Source organism: Monopterus albus, unplaced genomic scaffold, assembly GCF_001952655.1.
Source record: "Monopterus albus unplaced genomic scaffold, M_albus_1.0 scaffold389.1, whole genome shotgun sequence".
In the NCBI taxonomy this organism is placed as follows: Eukaryota; Metazoa; Chordata; class Actinopteri; order Synbranchiformes; family Synbranchidae; genus Monopterus; species Monopterus albus.
This window is the reverse complement of record NW_018128269.1, coordinates 36,511-48,051: the sequence shown is the minus strand read 5'-3', so window position 1 is coordinate 48,051 and position 11,541 is coordinate 36,511. Positions and strand designations below refer to the sequence as shown.

Below are 11,541 nucleotides of genomic sequence, written 5' to 3'. Positions count from 1 at the left end.
GCAGGAAACAGGGTAAGTATTGTCCATAACATAAAGCAATGTTCCGGAGACGAATCAAAAATATGTAGTGTAGTGGGAATTAGCGTAGCGCATAAGTAGTGTGGTAGAGTCGAGTCGAGTCGAGTCGAGTCGAGTCAAGTCAAGTCAAGTCAAGTCAAGTCAAGTCAAGTCAAAACGCACAGTGTCTGTCAGCGTCGCATTCTACCAACATGTACAGTCCGCATTACTATGTCAATGTTCCAGCAAAGAGCGTCTGCCAGAGGTTTATATAAGGAGGCGAAGGTAATCATCGGGATGCACCCCAGCTGTGTGCATCGACAAACCAGTTGCTAATTACTGGAATGCAACACAGCTGAGGTGCAGAGCCCACAGGATAGAGAGAGCAGAGGAGAGACAAAGAGGGAGGAGAGGCAGCGGTCGCCGAGCGGCCCTGACACTGATATACAGCTCTAATAAAGACTGAGACTGGGAAACTGATGGGACAGTTCTTAGAAGTGAAAACTGTGTGAGAGTTTTTCCTAATAGGAACAATGTTTTAATCTAAACATGATGCCATAGGGAGGTGGTCTACGTTATACTCTGTAAGACAGTGTGCAAACTCAGCAGACCTCAGACTTTCTTACTTTGATCCTGAACGGTGGTTACAGCTCTCCATGTACACATAAAACTATATAAAGAGCATATCACTATGATCCACACTGGGTTAAATTTTTTACTAAGGAGAGGAGAGGATTTTCCCTAACAAAAGTCAACATAATACCACAGCTAGCATCCTGTTATCTTAAACACAAAGACTTGAGACAGGAGGACAGGGACAGACGCCCTCTACCCAGTGGTTTGTCACCTTCTTCTCATCTGGCTCCTCTCCCTCCTTCTCCCTTCTCCTGCGTCCTCGTCCTGCCTTCCTCTCACGGGCTTTTTTGGGCTTCTTGGCCTTGTTGAAGCACTTCTTGTAGATGCAGAATCCCAGGCAGGCGACAAGGGCAAGGCTCACCACCACAATGGCACCCACAGCCCACATGGGCACTGGAAAATGGAGTGGGAGTAAGGGGAAATGTAGATTGGTGCTGTGTAGCTTGATAAAAAACACTCCCTCTGCCTTGGTGAGGACTTTGTTCCCACTGAGTAACAGTGTAAGACAGGGCCTAAACTTTTGCCACTTTTGAATGAACTTGTATTGCTTTGAAACAGGAAAAACACAAAGGGGCAAGCTGGACTTACACTTGAGTTTATGATCTTGAGGAGCAGAGCAGAATGGTCACATGAGGAAATGAGAGAGGACAGAATAAAGAAATGAAACAACATGATTGAAAATGAGATAACAAAATGGTTAGATGGTGACATGATGTAAAACAGCAGAGGCCAAGATCATCTGGCATTTTGCTTGTTTTTAATGCTTGGTCTTTGTTCAATTAGTAAATGGACTTTTACATGTACATTGACTGACCCTCTCTATAAATTGAAGTGTCAGGGTTGTTGGTTTTACTTTGTATAAACAGTTCAGTTTTTAAGAACATATCAGTTAATTTGAAGTAATTTGGATTCATCAGCGGTATGAACAGCAAACAGTATGCACATACAGGTATGTCTGAAGTTTCTTTATATATGTATTTTGTGTATATTTTACATATACTGTATGTGTACATCTGTGTCTGTGCATACTTGGCAGGTGCGTAAGCTCATTGAAGAACTTGTTCTTCATGCTGGCAAACTGGTGGTTGGAGTCATGAGAGGGGGGTGGGGGCTCCCTCTCCTCCTCCTCTCCTCTGTGAAGCTGAACTCCCGATGCACTGAACGATCGCATCATAGCTCTGTGAAAACAGTAAAACAAATGGCCAGTGACTTCATAATCTTCAGGTCAATTTTGGTGGCATTAAAACCACAGCAAAACACAAAGAAATTTGTCTATAAGTTTACTGTATGTCACGTTTACCTGCAAAACACAACAAAACACATTTCAGGCACAAACTGCAGAAAATTCAACTTTTTCAATTAATTAAATCCACCCCCAGAGCCAACAACACATTAGCCAGTTTATCAGTATCTGATATTTTTGTTCTGCTTGCTTCTCTCTTTTTTTTAAATGTGTCTTTCTTTCAAATGGCATCCTGTGTGACCTTTCACCTGGCTGTAATCCCTTTAATCCTCTGTCACAAGCTTCAGTCTCCCGCCTCTTACCATCCCATTCAGACTTCACTCTATTAGGAAAATACTTTAGCCTTGTGTACATTAGGATAGTCTGCTCTAGTCTACTCTTGAAATATCTTGTGGGTTATTTTGTTATTTTATTATTTTATTTTATTTTATTAGTTATTTTATTTAAAAAAAAATGGATATGATTCCATTTTTAGTGAGAGGCTTAAAAACAAAAATCTCTTGCCACAACTGTAAGAAATCCACATTACATTTTTGTAGTAATATCAACTTGACAAGCTAGCTGATTAGCAAACTGGCTCACATACAGCCAGTTGATAGCTGTATAGCTTTTTGGCTAACGTTAATTAGAATATTTAAATAGGCTACTATTAAGTGCTTCATTACATTTTTGAGGTATTGGTACTTATGTGTAAAGATGCAGTATAGTTTTACCCCCTCTACATTTGAGAATAAAATAGTTTACTTCTTGCACCAGTAATTTTGTTTTCTTGTTTCCTCCTCTCTTCCTCCTTCGCCCTTCTTCCTTGTGCCGTTTCTGAAAGTGTAACAAAAAGGAGCAGCCCATGCTTATAGCCAACATATGTGAGGACATTTCCTTGGTTGTGGTAGGTCTTTTTAACAGCAAACATTCTGACTAGCTGGAAAACATTGGTGTTGCTATTAATATTATGATGACTCCTCTTTTCAAGTGTCCCAGTCAGTGTGAGAACGAGCCAGCATTCACAACACCAGGACCCCGAAAATGAAGCAGCTGGAATTCAGTAGTCATTCTTTTGATTATTGACTCCTGTATTTTTCCTACTGAGGCAAACTGTCAAACTGCTCTGTGAAAGTGGCTTTTTGAGTGCATCGCCTTATTACACAAACAATCTTAACAAAATGCTAAATAAAATTATTAACTTCTGCTTTAGTTTTCTATTTTCCAGCCCCATTTTCATTGGCTTCATACCTGTTTAACTCTTTAAAGAGCCATACTCTGAATTTAGCTCAGTTACATAGCAAACTGAAAAGATGCATAAAGTGCAAATAGAAAACAGTTTTACCTTCTGCTAAATGTTTGCCTGTTCTCTGCCTGTGGACGTTGAATGAAGCAACAACTTAAGAAAAAAAATTACAGTTTCTGGTAACTTCCTTTCATAAACATTTAACTTTTTATTAGCACCTGTCTTCAACCTGTCAGCTGTGCACTCATATGCACAATGATATTCAATCATGCACACACACACCAGCCCAACTGACATGAGACAGCCCTCTGTCACTGTGCAGCAGTGTACTGTAACAAGATTAATTGCCAAAGGTAATCCGAAAAATCCCTGGTCTTAAACACATGAAGGACAGTTTGCCTCTCTGGTTTTTCTCCCCCTTTCTCCTCCCATCATCACACCAACATCTCCAATTAATTCCTCACCTCTTTCTGCCTATTAACCTCCCACATGACAGATGATACACCTGAAACATGCCTCCACATATGCACAAGCACAGACACACATAGACACACATGGTGTGATTCTGCAGGTTTGTACAAAAAGCCACAAAACCAACAAAGTCCATCTTCAGTTACAGTGGCTGCCCATGTGCAAGGTACAAACAACAATCCTGAACCCAATCACAACAAACATTGATAGTGTTGAGGATGTATGGCACGTGATTTCAAGTGAACACACTACAAATAGACATGCATTAGCCTCATACAATCCACTTAAACTAATCTCTACCAGGTTTGGAAAACATTTTTCAATATGTGTAAAATTTAATGTTTCTCTCATGGAAGAACTTTCTTAGTGAAAAGCTGGTTTATGGACAAGGCTAAAAACAAAGTTAGAGAAAATAACTGACGCTGAAATGAGTCATTGATGGATCTACAGAAAACTAATCATGAGACGTTTCACAGTCAAATCATTTTCAAGTCAAAGCTAAAATCAGTAAAGTAAAAACCAAGTAACACAAATGAGCAGAATGCCAGCAAAATATTTTTTTGTTCCAGCTTCTTATATGCTTTGAGTTTTTTGTCTGTAGAGTCTTATTTTAAAACATCAATTTGGCCATGATAACTAATGACAACCACCACAGCCATAAACCTAAAACAAAGTAAACACAGCATATACAGTAACTCACCCTGTTTAGTGTCCGTTCCTCTTAGTTCTTTGGCTGTATTTATTATTGATTTACAATGAAATGTTCTCTGGATAAATTTACCACTACTGCCTGAAGAGAAGTAATCGAGCTTCCCTCCCTCTCTCGCTCTGTCTCTTCCCCTCCCCCTTCTGCGTTAATCTCCGCAATATCCCTCCCTGCCAACTTCTTTCTATCCCCCTACACTGAAAAGAAAAAGTCAATTGTGAAGAGCCAATTCATCAAACACTTCATTTAAATTTTATTTCTAGTGAAATTTTAGTACATTTTATAGAGTGAAATCTTCACTTTATGATTTTAGAACTTCAGGGATGTTGTTGGATACACTGTAACAAGTTATGTCAATACAAATCAAGGTGTTTTGAGAGGGAGAAACTGTTGAATGTTTTTACTTCTTTGAAAGTGATCACACTCAGTAGATCACAGCCTAAATGTGACCTGGTTTCCATATTTGACAGTGTATAAGCTCAGGCTCACTCTCTCCGTGTAACTACTAATCTGATAAAACACCAGTAGAGGCACACCGATTCGTTGTAATCTTTGTGACCTTTGTAGCGCTATAATCAAGTTTTACTGAGACAAAATAAATCAATATGATGTTCACTTATCAAATCATTCACAAACAGAGATTTGGAGTAGCAGTAGCTGTTCAATTTTTAGTGTATTGCCTTTTGAAACAGCAAAGTGTTATTGCAGGTGATGGGCTATTCGCAGGTAAGAATGAATGAATAATAAATTAAATAAATTAAGAATACATTAGTGAAACATTACATTTCCCATGGTTAGTTTTCTGTAGATCCATCAATGACTCATTTCAGCGTCACTTATTTTCTCTAACTTTGTCTTTAGCCTTGTCCATAAACCAGCATTTCACTTGAACAGTAAATCAGTTAAGACCCTGCCATGGTCAAAGGGAGCACAGGGGTAATATGATCAATTTATTGGATGATATACCTCAGTGTTCCCTTTGATTGCATTCCAATACATTTCACCTGCATGAATGTGCTAAGGAGCTCCGTGATTGGCTGAAATGTGTAGTCACGTGACAGCTCTCGTGAGGCCTCCATGGTATATAAAGAGAGGGAGAGCGACTTGTTTGTCACTTCACTGCAGGGAAGAAGTTCTTGTTTCAGCAGTGTTTGAACGGAACCATCTTTCTGTGCTGTTTAAGCAAAAGTAGAAGAAACACCAGCTGAAATGGACTCCCAGGTGCGTCACAACTACCACTGTGACTGTGAGGCCGCCATCAACCGGATGGTCAACATGGAGCTTTATGCCTCCTACACCTACACTTCCATGGTGAGGAAACGCTTTACATATGTTAGAAACAATGTTCATCTATTATGTTTCTGTTTTGATGGTTTACACTCTATTCTCATAACACCAGTGTTAAAACTATATGTAGTACTTCATGTCAAAAACAATGTCTTCTGTGTTAATGTTCTCCAACATTTCACCTGGAGCATGAGTTTAGTTTTTCTTTGACTACCAAACAACAACTTGTCCCTGATCTTCCCCGTCAACCTCACTGGGGAAAAAACAAACTCTGCATCAGTCTTGGTTTGCTTCTCAACTTAAACAGACTCTTTAAAGTTCCAGTCCAGAGATGTTTACTTGCATATAAAAATACTGTTAACAATAGTCTAAGCTTTTCTTAAAGCTTAGTTTCTGTAATGGGCCTCGATGTTGGCCATTTGTTGTGCATTGCAAAAATTAATACTCAAATACACACCATGTGCCGATCACCCCCAGTTAGGGAGGTGAACTGGCTGTATCAGAGATGCAGAAGTAAAAACTAAGAAGGTTCAAGTATGTGGGAGCTTCATTCACCCGTTATGTAGGACTACTGTATAAAAGATGAGTCAAATATGTGCCTGTATTTGTAGTCTGGCTCAGTTTGACATGTCTTTATTTACCCAGTTGGTGTGTAATCTGTCAGGGAGGTTGGATTTTTGGCAGCAAGATGTGTCCATGCAGTTCTAGTAAAAACGTAGCATGAGTGAGTAAAATGTAGTGTTCTAACTTGCTTTTAAGCCCCACCCCTTTCCTGTTGGTGAATGGTACTGAGCCAGACTCGGTAGAAATCAAGCAATTTACCAGAGGTAACTCCGGTTTAAATGTCACCCCTAGTTGTGAGAGTGGGCTCTGTTAAGTTTGTTTGAGAAGCTGTCTGGTTTCAAAAAGGGGTATTTTGAGGTTATTTCTCATGTCATCAATTATGATGTGCTGCTACCAGCTTTTGTCTTGACTTCCTTCTGCCTCCTCACAGAGCTCTTTCTTCTCCCGTGATGATGTGGCCCTCCCAGGCTTTGCTCATTACTTCAAGGAGTGCAGTGATGAGGAGAGGGAGCACGCTGAGAAGCTGCTGTCCTTCCAGAACAAGAGAGGAGGACGCAACTTCTTCCAGGATGTCAAGGTCAGTACAGACTGGACACTGGGCCAGTTAGTAGGGAGATCCTCATGAGCGTATAAACTAAATTACTTCTGCATAAAAATAATGGAGAATGTGTTCACCTCCTTTTTGATCTTAAGGTCACGTCTAAGATTTGCCTTTCTAACATTGTAGAGAAGATGGGAAATGTTCAGCATTCAAGATTTAACAAAGTATTGGTACTGAAAGTGTTCATTGTGCAGAATGTCACAGTATTAAAATTGCGTTGTGTACATTACATAATGTTGCAGCTGCTCATAGGGGACCTAGTTTAATGCACATTTAATCTTAATACTTGTTTGTTTGTTCTACGGTGGTTAATTTACAAGCTTGGTTAACTATGAGGCAAGTGTACTTTCATCACCGTTTAGAATGCATAGTGACTCAACCAAGGATAGAACTGATCCTAGCATGTTCTGGCTTCTACTTCACAGGCCTGAATATAGTAATGCACTCAGCCATTAAACAAAGCTCGTATCTGGGGTTACAATTGGTATGAACCATAACACCTGGAAATGATTCTGACCTTTGGTTAAATTACTTTTGATACCGAGGTTTGCAGTCTACCGTCTTGTCAGTAGCCAGGTTCCTCTTGTGTCTGCTATAACTGGCTTGCTCCTGCAGAAACCAGAGCGTGACGAGTGGGGGGGTGGGCTGGAGGCCATGCAGTGTGCCCTGCAGCTGGAGAAGAAGGTCAACCAGACTCTGCTGGACCTGCACAAGCTGGCTACTCAGCATGCAGACCCTCATGTAAGTCAGCTGAAGACGCTGAATGCTGATGAGACAAGCTTGTGGCTTATTATGTCTAATGTTCTATCCTGTCAGCTGTGTGACTTCCTGGAGAGCCACTACCTGAATGACCAGGTGGAGCACATGAAGAAGCTGGGTGACTACATCACCAATCTCAGCAAAATGGATGCTGCCAACAACAAGCTGGCAGAGTACCTGTTTGACAAGCACACCCTGGAGGGCAAGAGCTAAACACACAGGCCCAGGAACGAGCTTGGTGTCCGTTGTGGTGACCTACAGACTTCAGTTTATTCACTGAGCTTAACTTGTAACTTCTCCTACTCTGTGGTGGAGCTTTAAATGTATGGAAGAATGTCTACAGCTGTTAACTACCTCTGACTTTCTGGTGTCAGTGTGAATAAACATTTTGAGCCGGTTTTGGTTTGTCTGCTTCTCTTCTGTCCATATTCACCATATGTATGGTCAGTATGTTTATACACTAGACCATGAATCCAGCCAGTTGATGTCTGACTTAAAATTGTGTACTGGAGGCGAACGTGGTGCGGTGGGTAGAGCAGTCATGTCCCAACCACAAGGTTGGAGGTTCGAGTCTTGGTGCCGGCAGTCCACGTGTTGAAGTGTCCTTGGGCAAGACACTGTCCCTTGATGGTGAGATCTATGGGTTGAGTTGGGCCCACCGATGGCTGCCATCGGTTCTGTACCGGAAACAAATTCCGTGTGTGTAGCATACTTCCCCTTTCATTTTTAGAGGGGGAAAGTCAGATTGACCCCCCCTAAATTCTCACAACATGGATATACGTTTTACATCTGAGTCTATTATCAAAATAAGCTGTTTTGGATGGCGAGGAGTCGTCACAAACTAGCAATACAGTACAGAGTTAAAAAAACAAAAGCCCCAACAAAGCAATGCTGGGTGGGTTGACTGCTCATCATACGCCGAGAGATACAAAGGAAGGACCCTGAGAGAGGAGGTAGTAATGTGGGCATGGTGTGTGTGTGAGAGAGAAAAGCTCAGAGCATCATGGGAGGACCCAGCAGGCTACATGTATAGCATAACTAAGGAAAGGCTCAGGGTTACCTGAGCCAGCCCTAACAAGCTTTATCAGAAGGGAAAGTTTGAAGCCTAATCTTAAAGGTTAGGGTTATTTTTGTAACTTGTACAAACTATATGTCCTCTGACAATGCTGCCCAAGTCCTGTTTGGTTATGGCCAAACCCAATGTGGTTTCCTTATCTGACTGGTTTGGTTGCTGTCCAGGGTGCTGAAGTCTGCAGAGCAACTCCAATGAAACAAGCACATTGACACAGGTCAGTCATCCAAAAGTAAAACGGGCTGTATGTATGACCCACTGTGCGTTTTACTGGGATAACCCTTTAGTAATGTGTGAACTGCTAGCTCCCACCAGAGAAGACATTGTTCCGGTATTCACAAAGGATTTAGGTGCCTATAGTTGATCTTATTTCTGCAATATAAAGGCAGTAATTTTAACCGATTAGTGTAATTTCAGCCCTATTTGTATTTAAATGAAACAAATGAGCATGCCTCCACTGGTGTTTTAGCAGATTAGTAGTTACAAGGAGAGAGAGAGCCTGAGCTCATACACTGTCAAATATGGACACCAGGTCACATTTAGGCTGAGATCTACCGAGTCTGATCACTTTCAAAGAAGTAAAATAAATCCAACACTTTTCTCCCACTCAAAATACCTTGATTTGTATTTAACTTGTTCAACACACGGTAGTTCCAACAACATCCCTGAAGTTCTGAAACCACAGAGTAAAGAATTTATTTTAATAGAAATAAAATGTAAATGAAGTGTTCAATGAATTGGCTCTTCATTTTTTTTTTTTTTTACAGTAAGAAGTCGGCATGGAGAGATATTGTGGAGATTAAGACAGAAGGAGGAGGGGAAGAGATGGAGCGAGAGAGAGTGAAGCACAATGACTTCTCTTCAGGCAGTAGTGGTGAATTTATCCAGAGAACATTTTATTGTAAATCAATAATAAATACAGCCAAAGAAGTGAGAGGAACTGACACTAAACAGGCTGAGTTACTGTATATGCTGTGTTTACTTTGTTTCAGAAGTACTTTGTCATAAAGTGAAAGACGTGGCATATAAGATTATCCACAGATGCTCTCCAACAGAATATTTTTTAAAGAAGTTTAGAAATTTTGAAGACCTTAATTGTTCTTAATGTAGTGGTCATATGGAAACTTTGAGCCATTTATTTTGCTACTGTGACTACACCCATACATTCTGGAAAGATGCCCGCAGACTCATATGTAATAATTTCATATTTGATTTTAACCTCAAACTTGACAATTTAGTTTTTGGTGTTCATGGTCATTGACTGGGACGTTTACATGGAGAACAATGAGTTTTAATGAACTCAATTGTCCTTCAAGGCAAATATTTTCTACACAAATGCAAATTTGAAAAACCAAACCCTGCTTCCTATCTTTTTCTTATTTACATGGACTTTTACATAAAAACTATCTCCTCTTCTGACAGTGCAAAAGCTTTAAAGACTTGTATGCTTTGTCAAAAATACCCCATCATGTCACATAACAATGACAAGATCAGTTCAGCGACATAACATGTAAACTGTAACCAATGTTGAGCTGTACAATAAAAGCAGTGGATTCACAGAATGTAATTAAATAACGTGATGATGAGTTATTTAATAGCTTTCCAGGCCCCGTAACCTGTGCGTTGACACAGTGGGTTTTGCTTTTTTTGTGTTGTTCCAAAAGAAATAAACATGAGAAAACCAGAAAACTTGTGATTGCAACAATTATCTGGGAGAAGTGATGCATTATTTGACAGAAATACAGGGGTGCCAATATTTTTAGCCATGACTACACACATAACTTACTCCATTATATTTATTCTGCATTTAAACATGTTCAAAAATATGTAGTTTATTGTCTTTTGAAACCGCAAAGTGCTTCGTTATTGCAGGTGATGGGCTATTCGCAGGTAAGAATGAATGAATAATAAATTAAATAAATTAAGAATACATTAGTGAAACATTACATTTCCCATGGTTAGTTTTCTGTAGATCCATCAATGACTCATTTCAGCGTCACTTATTTTCTCTAACTTTGTCTTTAGCCTTGTCCATAAACCAGCATTTCACTTGAACAGTAAATCAGTTAAGACCCTGCCATGGTCAAAGGGAGCACAGGGGTAATATGATCAATTTATTGGATGATATACCTCAGTGTTCCCTTTGATTGCATTCCAATACATTTCACCTGCATGAATGTGCTAAGGAGCTCCGTGATTGGCTGAAATGTGTAGTCACGTGACAGCTCTCGTGAGGCCTCCATGGTATATAAAGAGAGGGAGAGCGACTTGTTTGTCACTTCACTGCAGGGAAGAAGTTCTTGTTTCAGCAGTGTTTGAACGGAACCATCTTTCTGTGCTGTTTAAGCAAAAGTAGAAGAAACACCAGCTGAAATGGACTCCCAGGTGCGTCACAACTACCACTGTGACTGTGAGGCCGCCATCAACCGGATGGTCAACATGGAGCTTTATGCCTCCTACACCTACACTTCCATGGTGAGGAAACGCTTTACATATGTTAGAAACAATGTTCATCTATTATGTTTCTGTTTTGATGGTTTACACTCTATTCTCATAACACCAGTGTTAAAACTATATGTAGTACTTCATGTCAAAAACAATGTCTTCTGTGTTAATGTTCTCCAACATTTCACCTGGAGCATGAGTTTGGTTTTCTTTAACTTGTTGCCAAATAACTTGTCCCTGATTATCCCCCATCAACCTCACGGGGGGAGGACAAAAAAAAAAAACTCTGCACCATTCTTAGTTGGATTTTCCCAGTTTGTGCGTAGTCTGTCAGGGAGGTTGGATTATTGGCAGCAGGCTGTTTCCATGCAGTTCTAGTAATACTGTGCCATGAGAAACACAGCGTTCTAACTTGCTTTTAAGCCCCACCCCCTTCCTGTTGGTGAATGGTACTGAGCCAAACTCGGTAGAAATCAAGCCTATTTACCAGAGGTAATTTCTGTTTAAATGTCACCCCTAGTTGTGTGAAAGTGGG

The 11,541-nt window shown here is 40.3% G+C and overlaps 3 protein-coding genes across 3 annotated transcripts in view; 2 read left to right on the top strand and 1 right to left on the bottom strand.

The window, feature by feature from the left end:
• syt5a (synaptotagmin Va) overlaps positions 1–1,804 on the bottom strand; it is a 5,226-nt gene extending 3,422 nt beyond the window's left edge. The window contains exons 1-3 of the mRNA XM_020585962.1: positions 1,663–1,804; positions 1,222–1,236; positions 845–1,026 (exon numbers count right to left, since the gene is read on the bottom strand). Coding sequence (XP_020441618.1) covers positions 845–1,026; positions 1,222–1,236; positions 1,663–1,804 — 339 coding nt within the window. The remainder of the gene's footprint in view (positions 1–844; positions 1,027–1,221; positions 1,237–1,662) is intronic.
• A 3,572-nt stretch (positions 1,805–5,376) lies between these two features.
• Positions 5,377–7,888, top strand: LOC109951442 (ferritin, liver middle subunit-like). Its single transcript, XM_020585953.1, has 4 exons — positions 5,377–5,589; positions 6,560–6,706; positions 7,346–7,471; positions 7,547–7,888. The coding sequence occupies exons 1-4, from the start codon at positions 5,488–5,490 to the stop codon at positions 7,700–7,702; spliced, it is 531 nt and encodes a 176-aa protein (XP_020441609.1). The 5' UTR covers positions 5,377–5,487; the 3' UTR covers positions 7,703–7,888.
• A 2,941-nt stretch (positions 7,889–10,829) lies between these two features.
• LOC109951443 (ferritin, liver middle subunit-like) overlaps positions 10,830–11,541 on the top strand; it is a 28,163-nt gene continuing 27,451 nt past the window's right edge. Inside the window, exon 1 of the mRNA XM_020585954.1 lies at positions 10,830–11,036. Coding sequence (XP_020441610.1) covers positions 10,935–11,036 — 102 coding nt within the window. The 5' untranslated portion in view covers positions 10,830–10,934. The remainder of the gene's footprint in view (positions 11,037–11,541) is intronic.

Excerpts from the sequence above, each read along its gene's own strand:
- LOC109951442 (XM_020585953.1), top strand. The coding sequence starts at position 5,488 with ATGGACTCCCAGGTGCGTCACAACTACCACTGTGACTGTGAGGCCGCC. Across the intron at positions 5,590-6,559 it reads CCTACACCTACACTTCCATG|AGCTCTTTCTTCTCCCGTGA; the intron begins GTGAGGAAACGC and ends GCCTCCTCACAG. Across the intron at positions 7,472-7,546 it reads CTCAGCATGCAGACCCTCAT|CTGTGTGACTTCCTGGAGAG; the intron begins GTAAGTCAGCTG and ends CTATCCTGTCAG.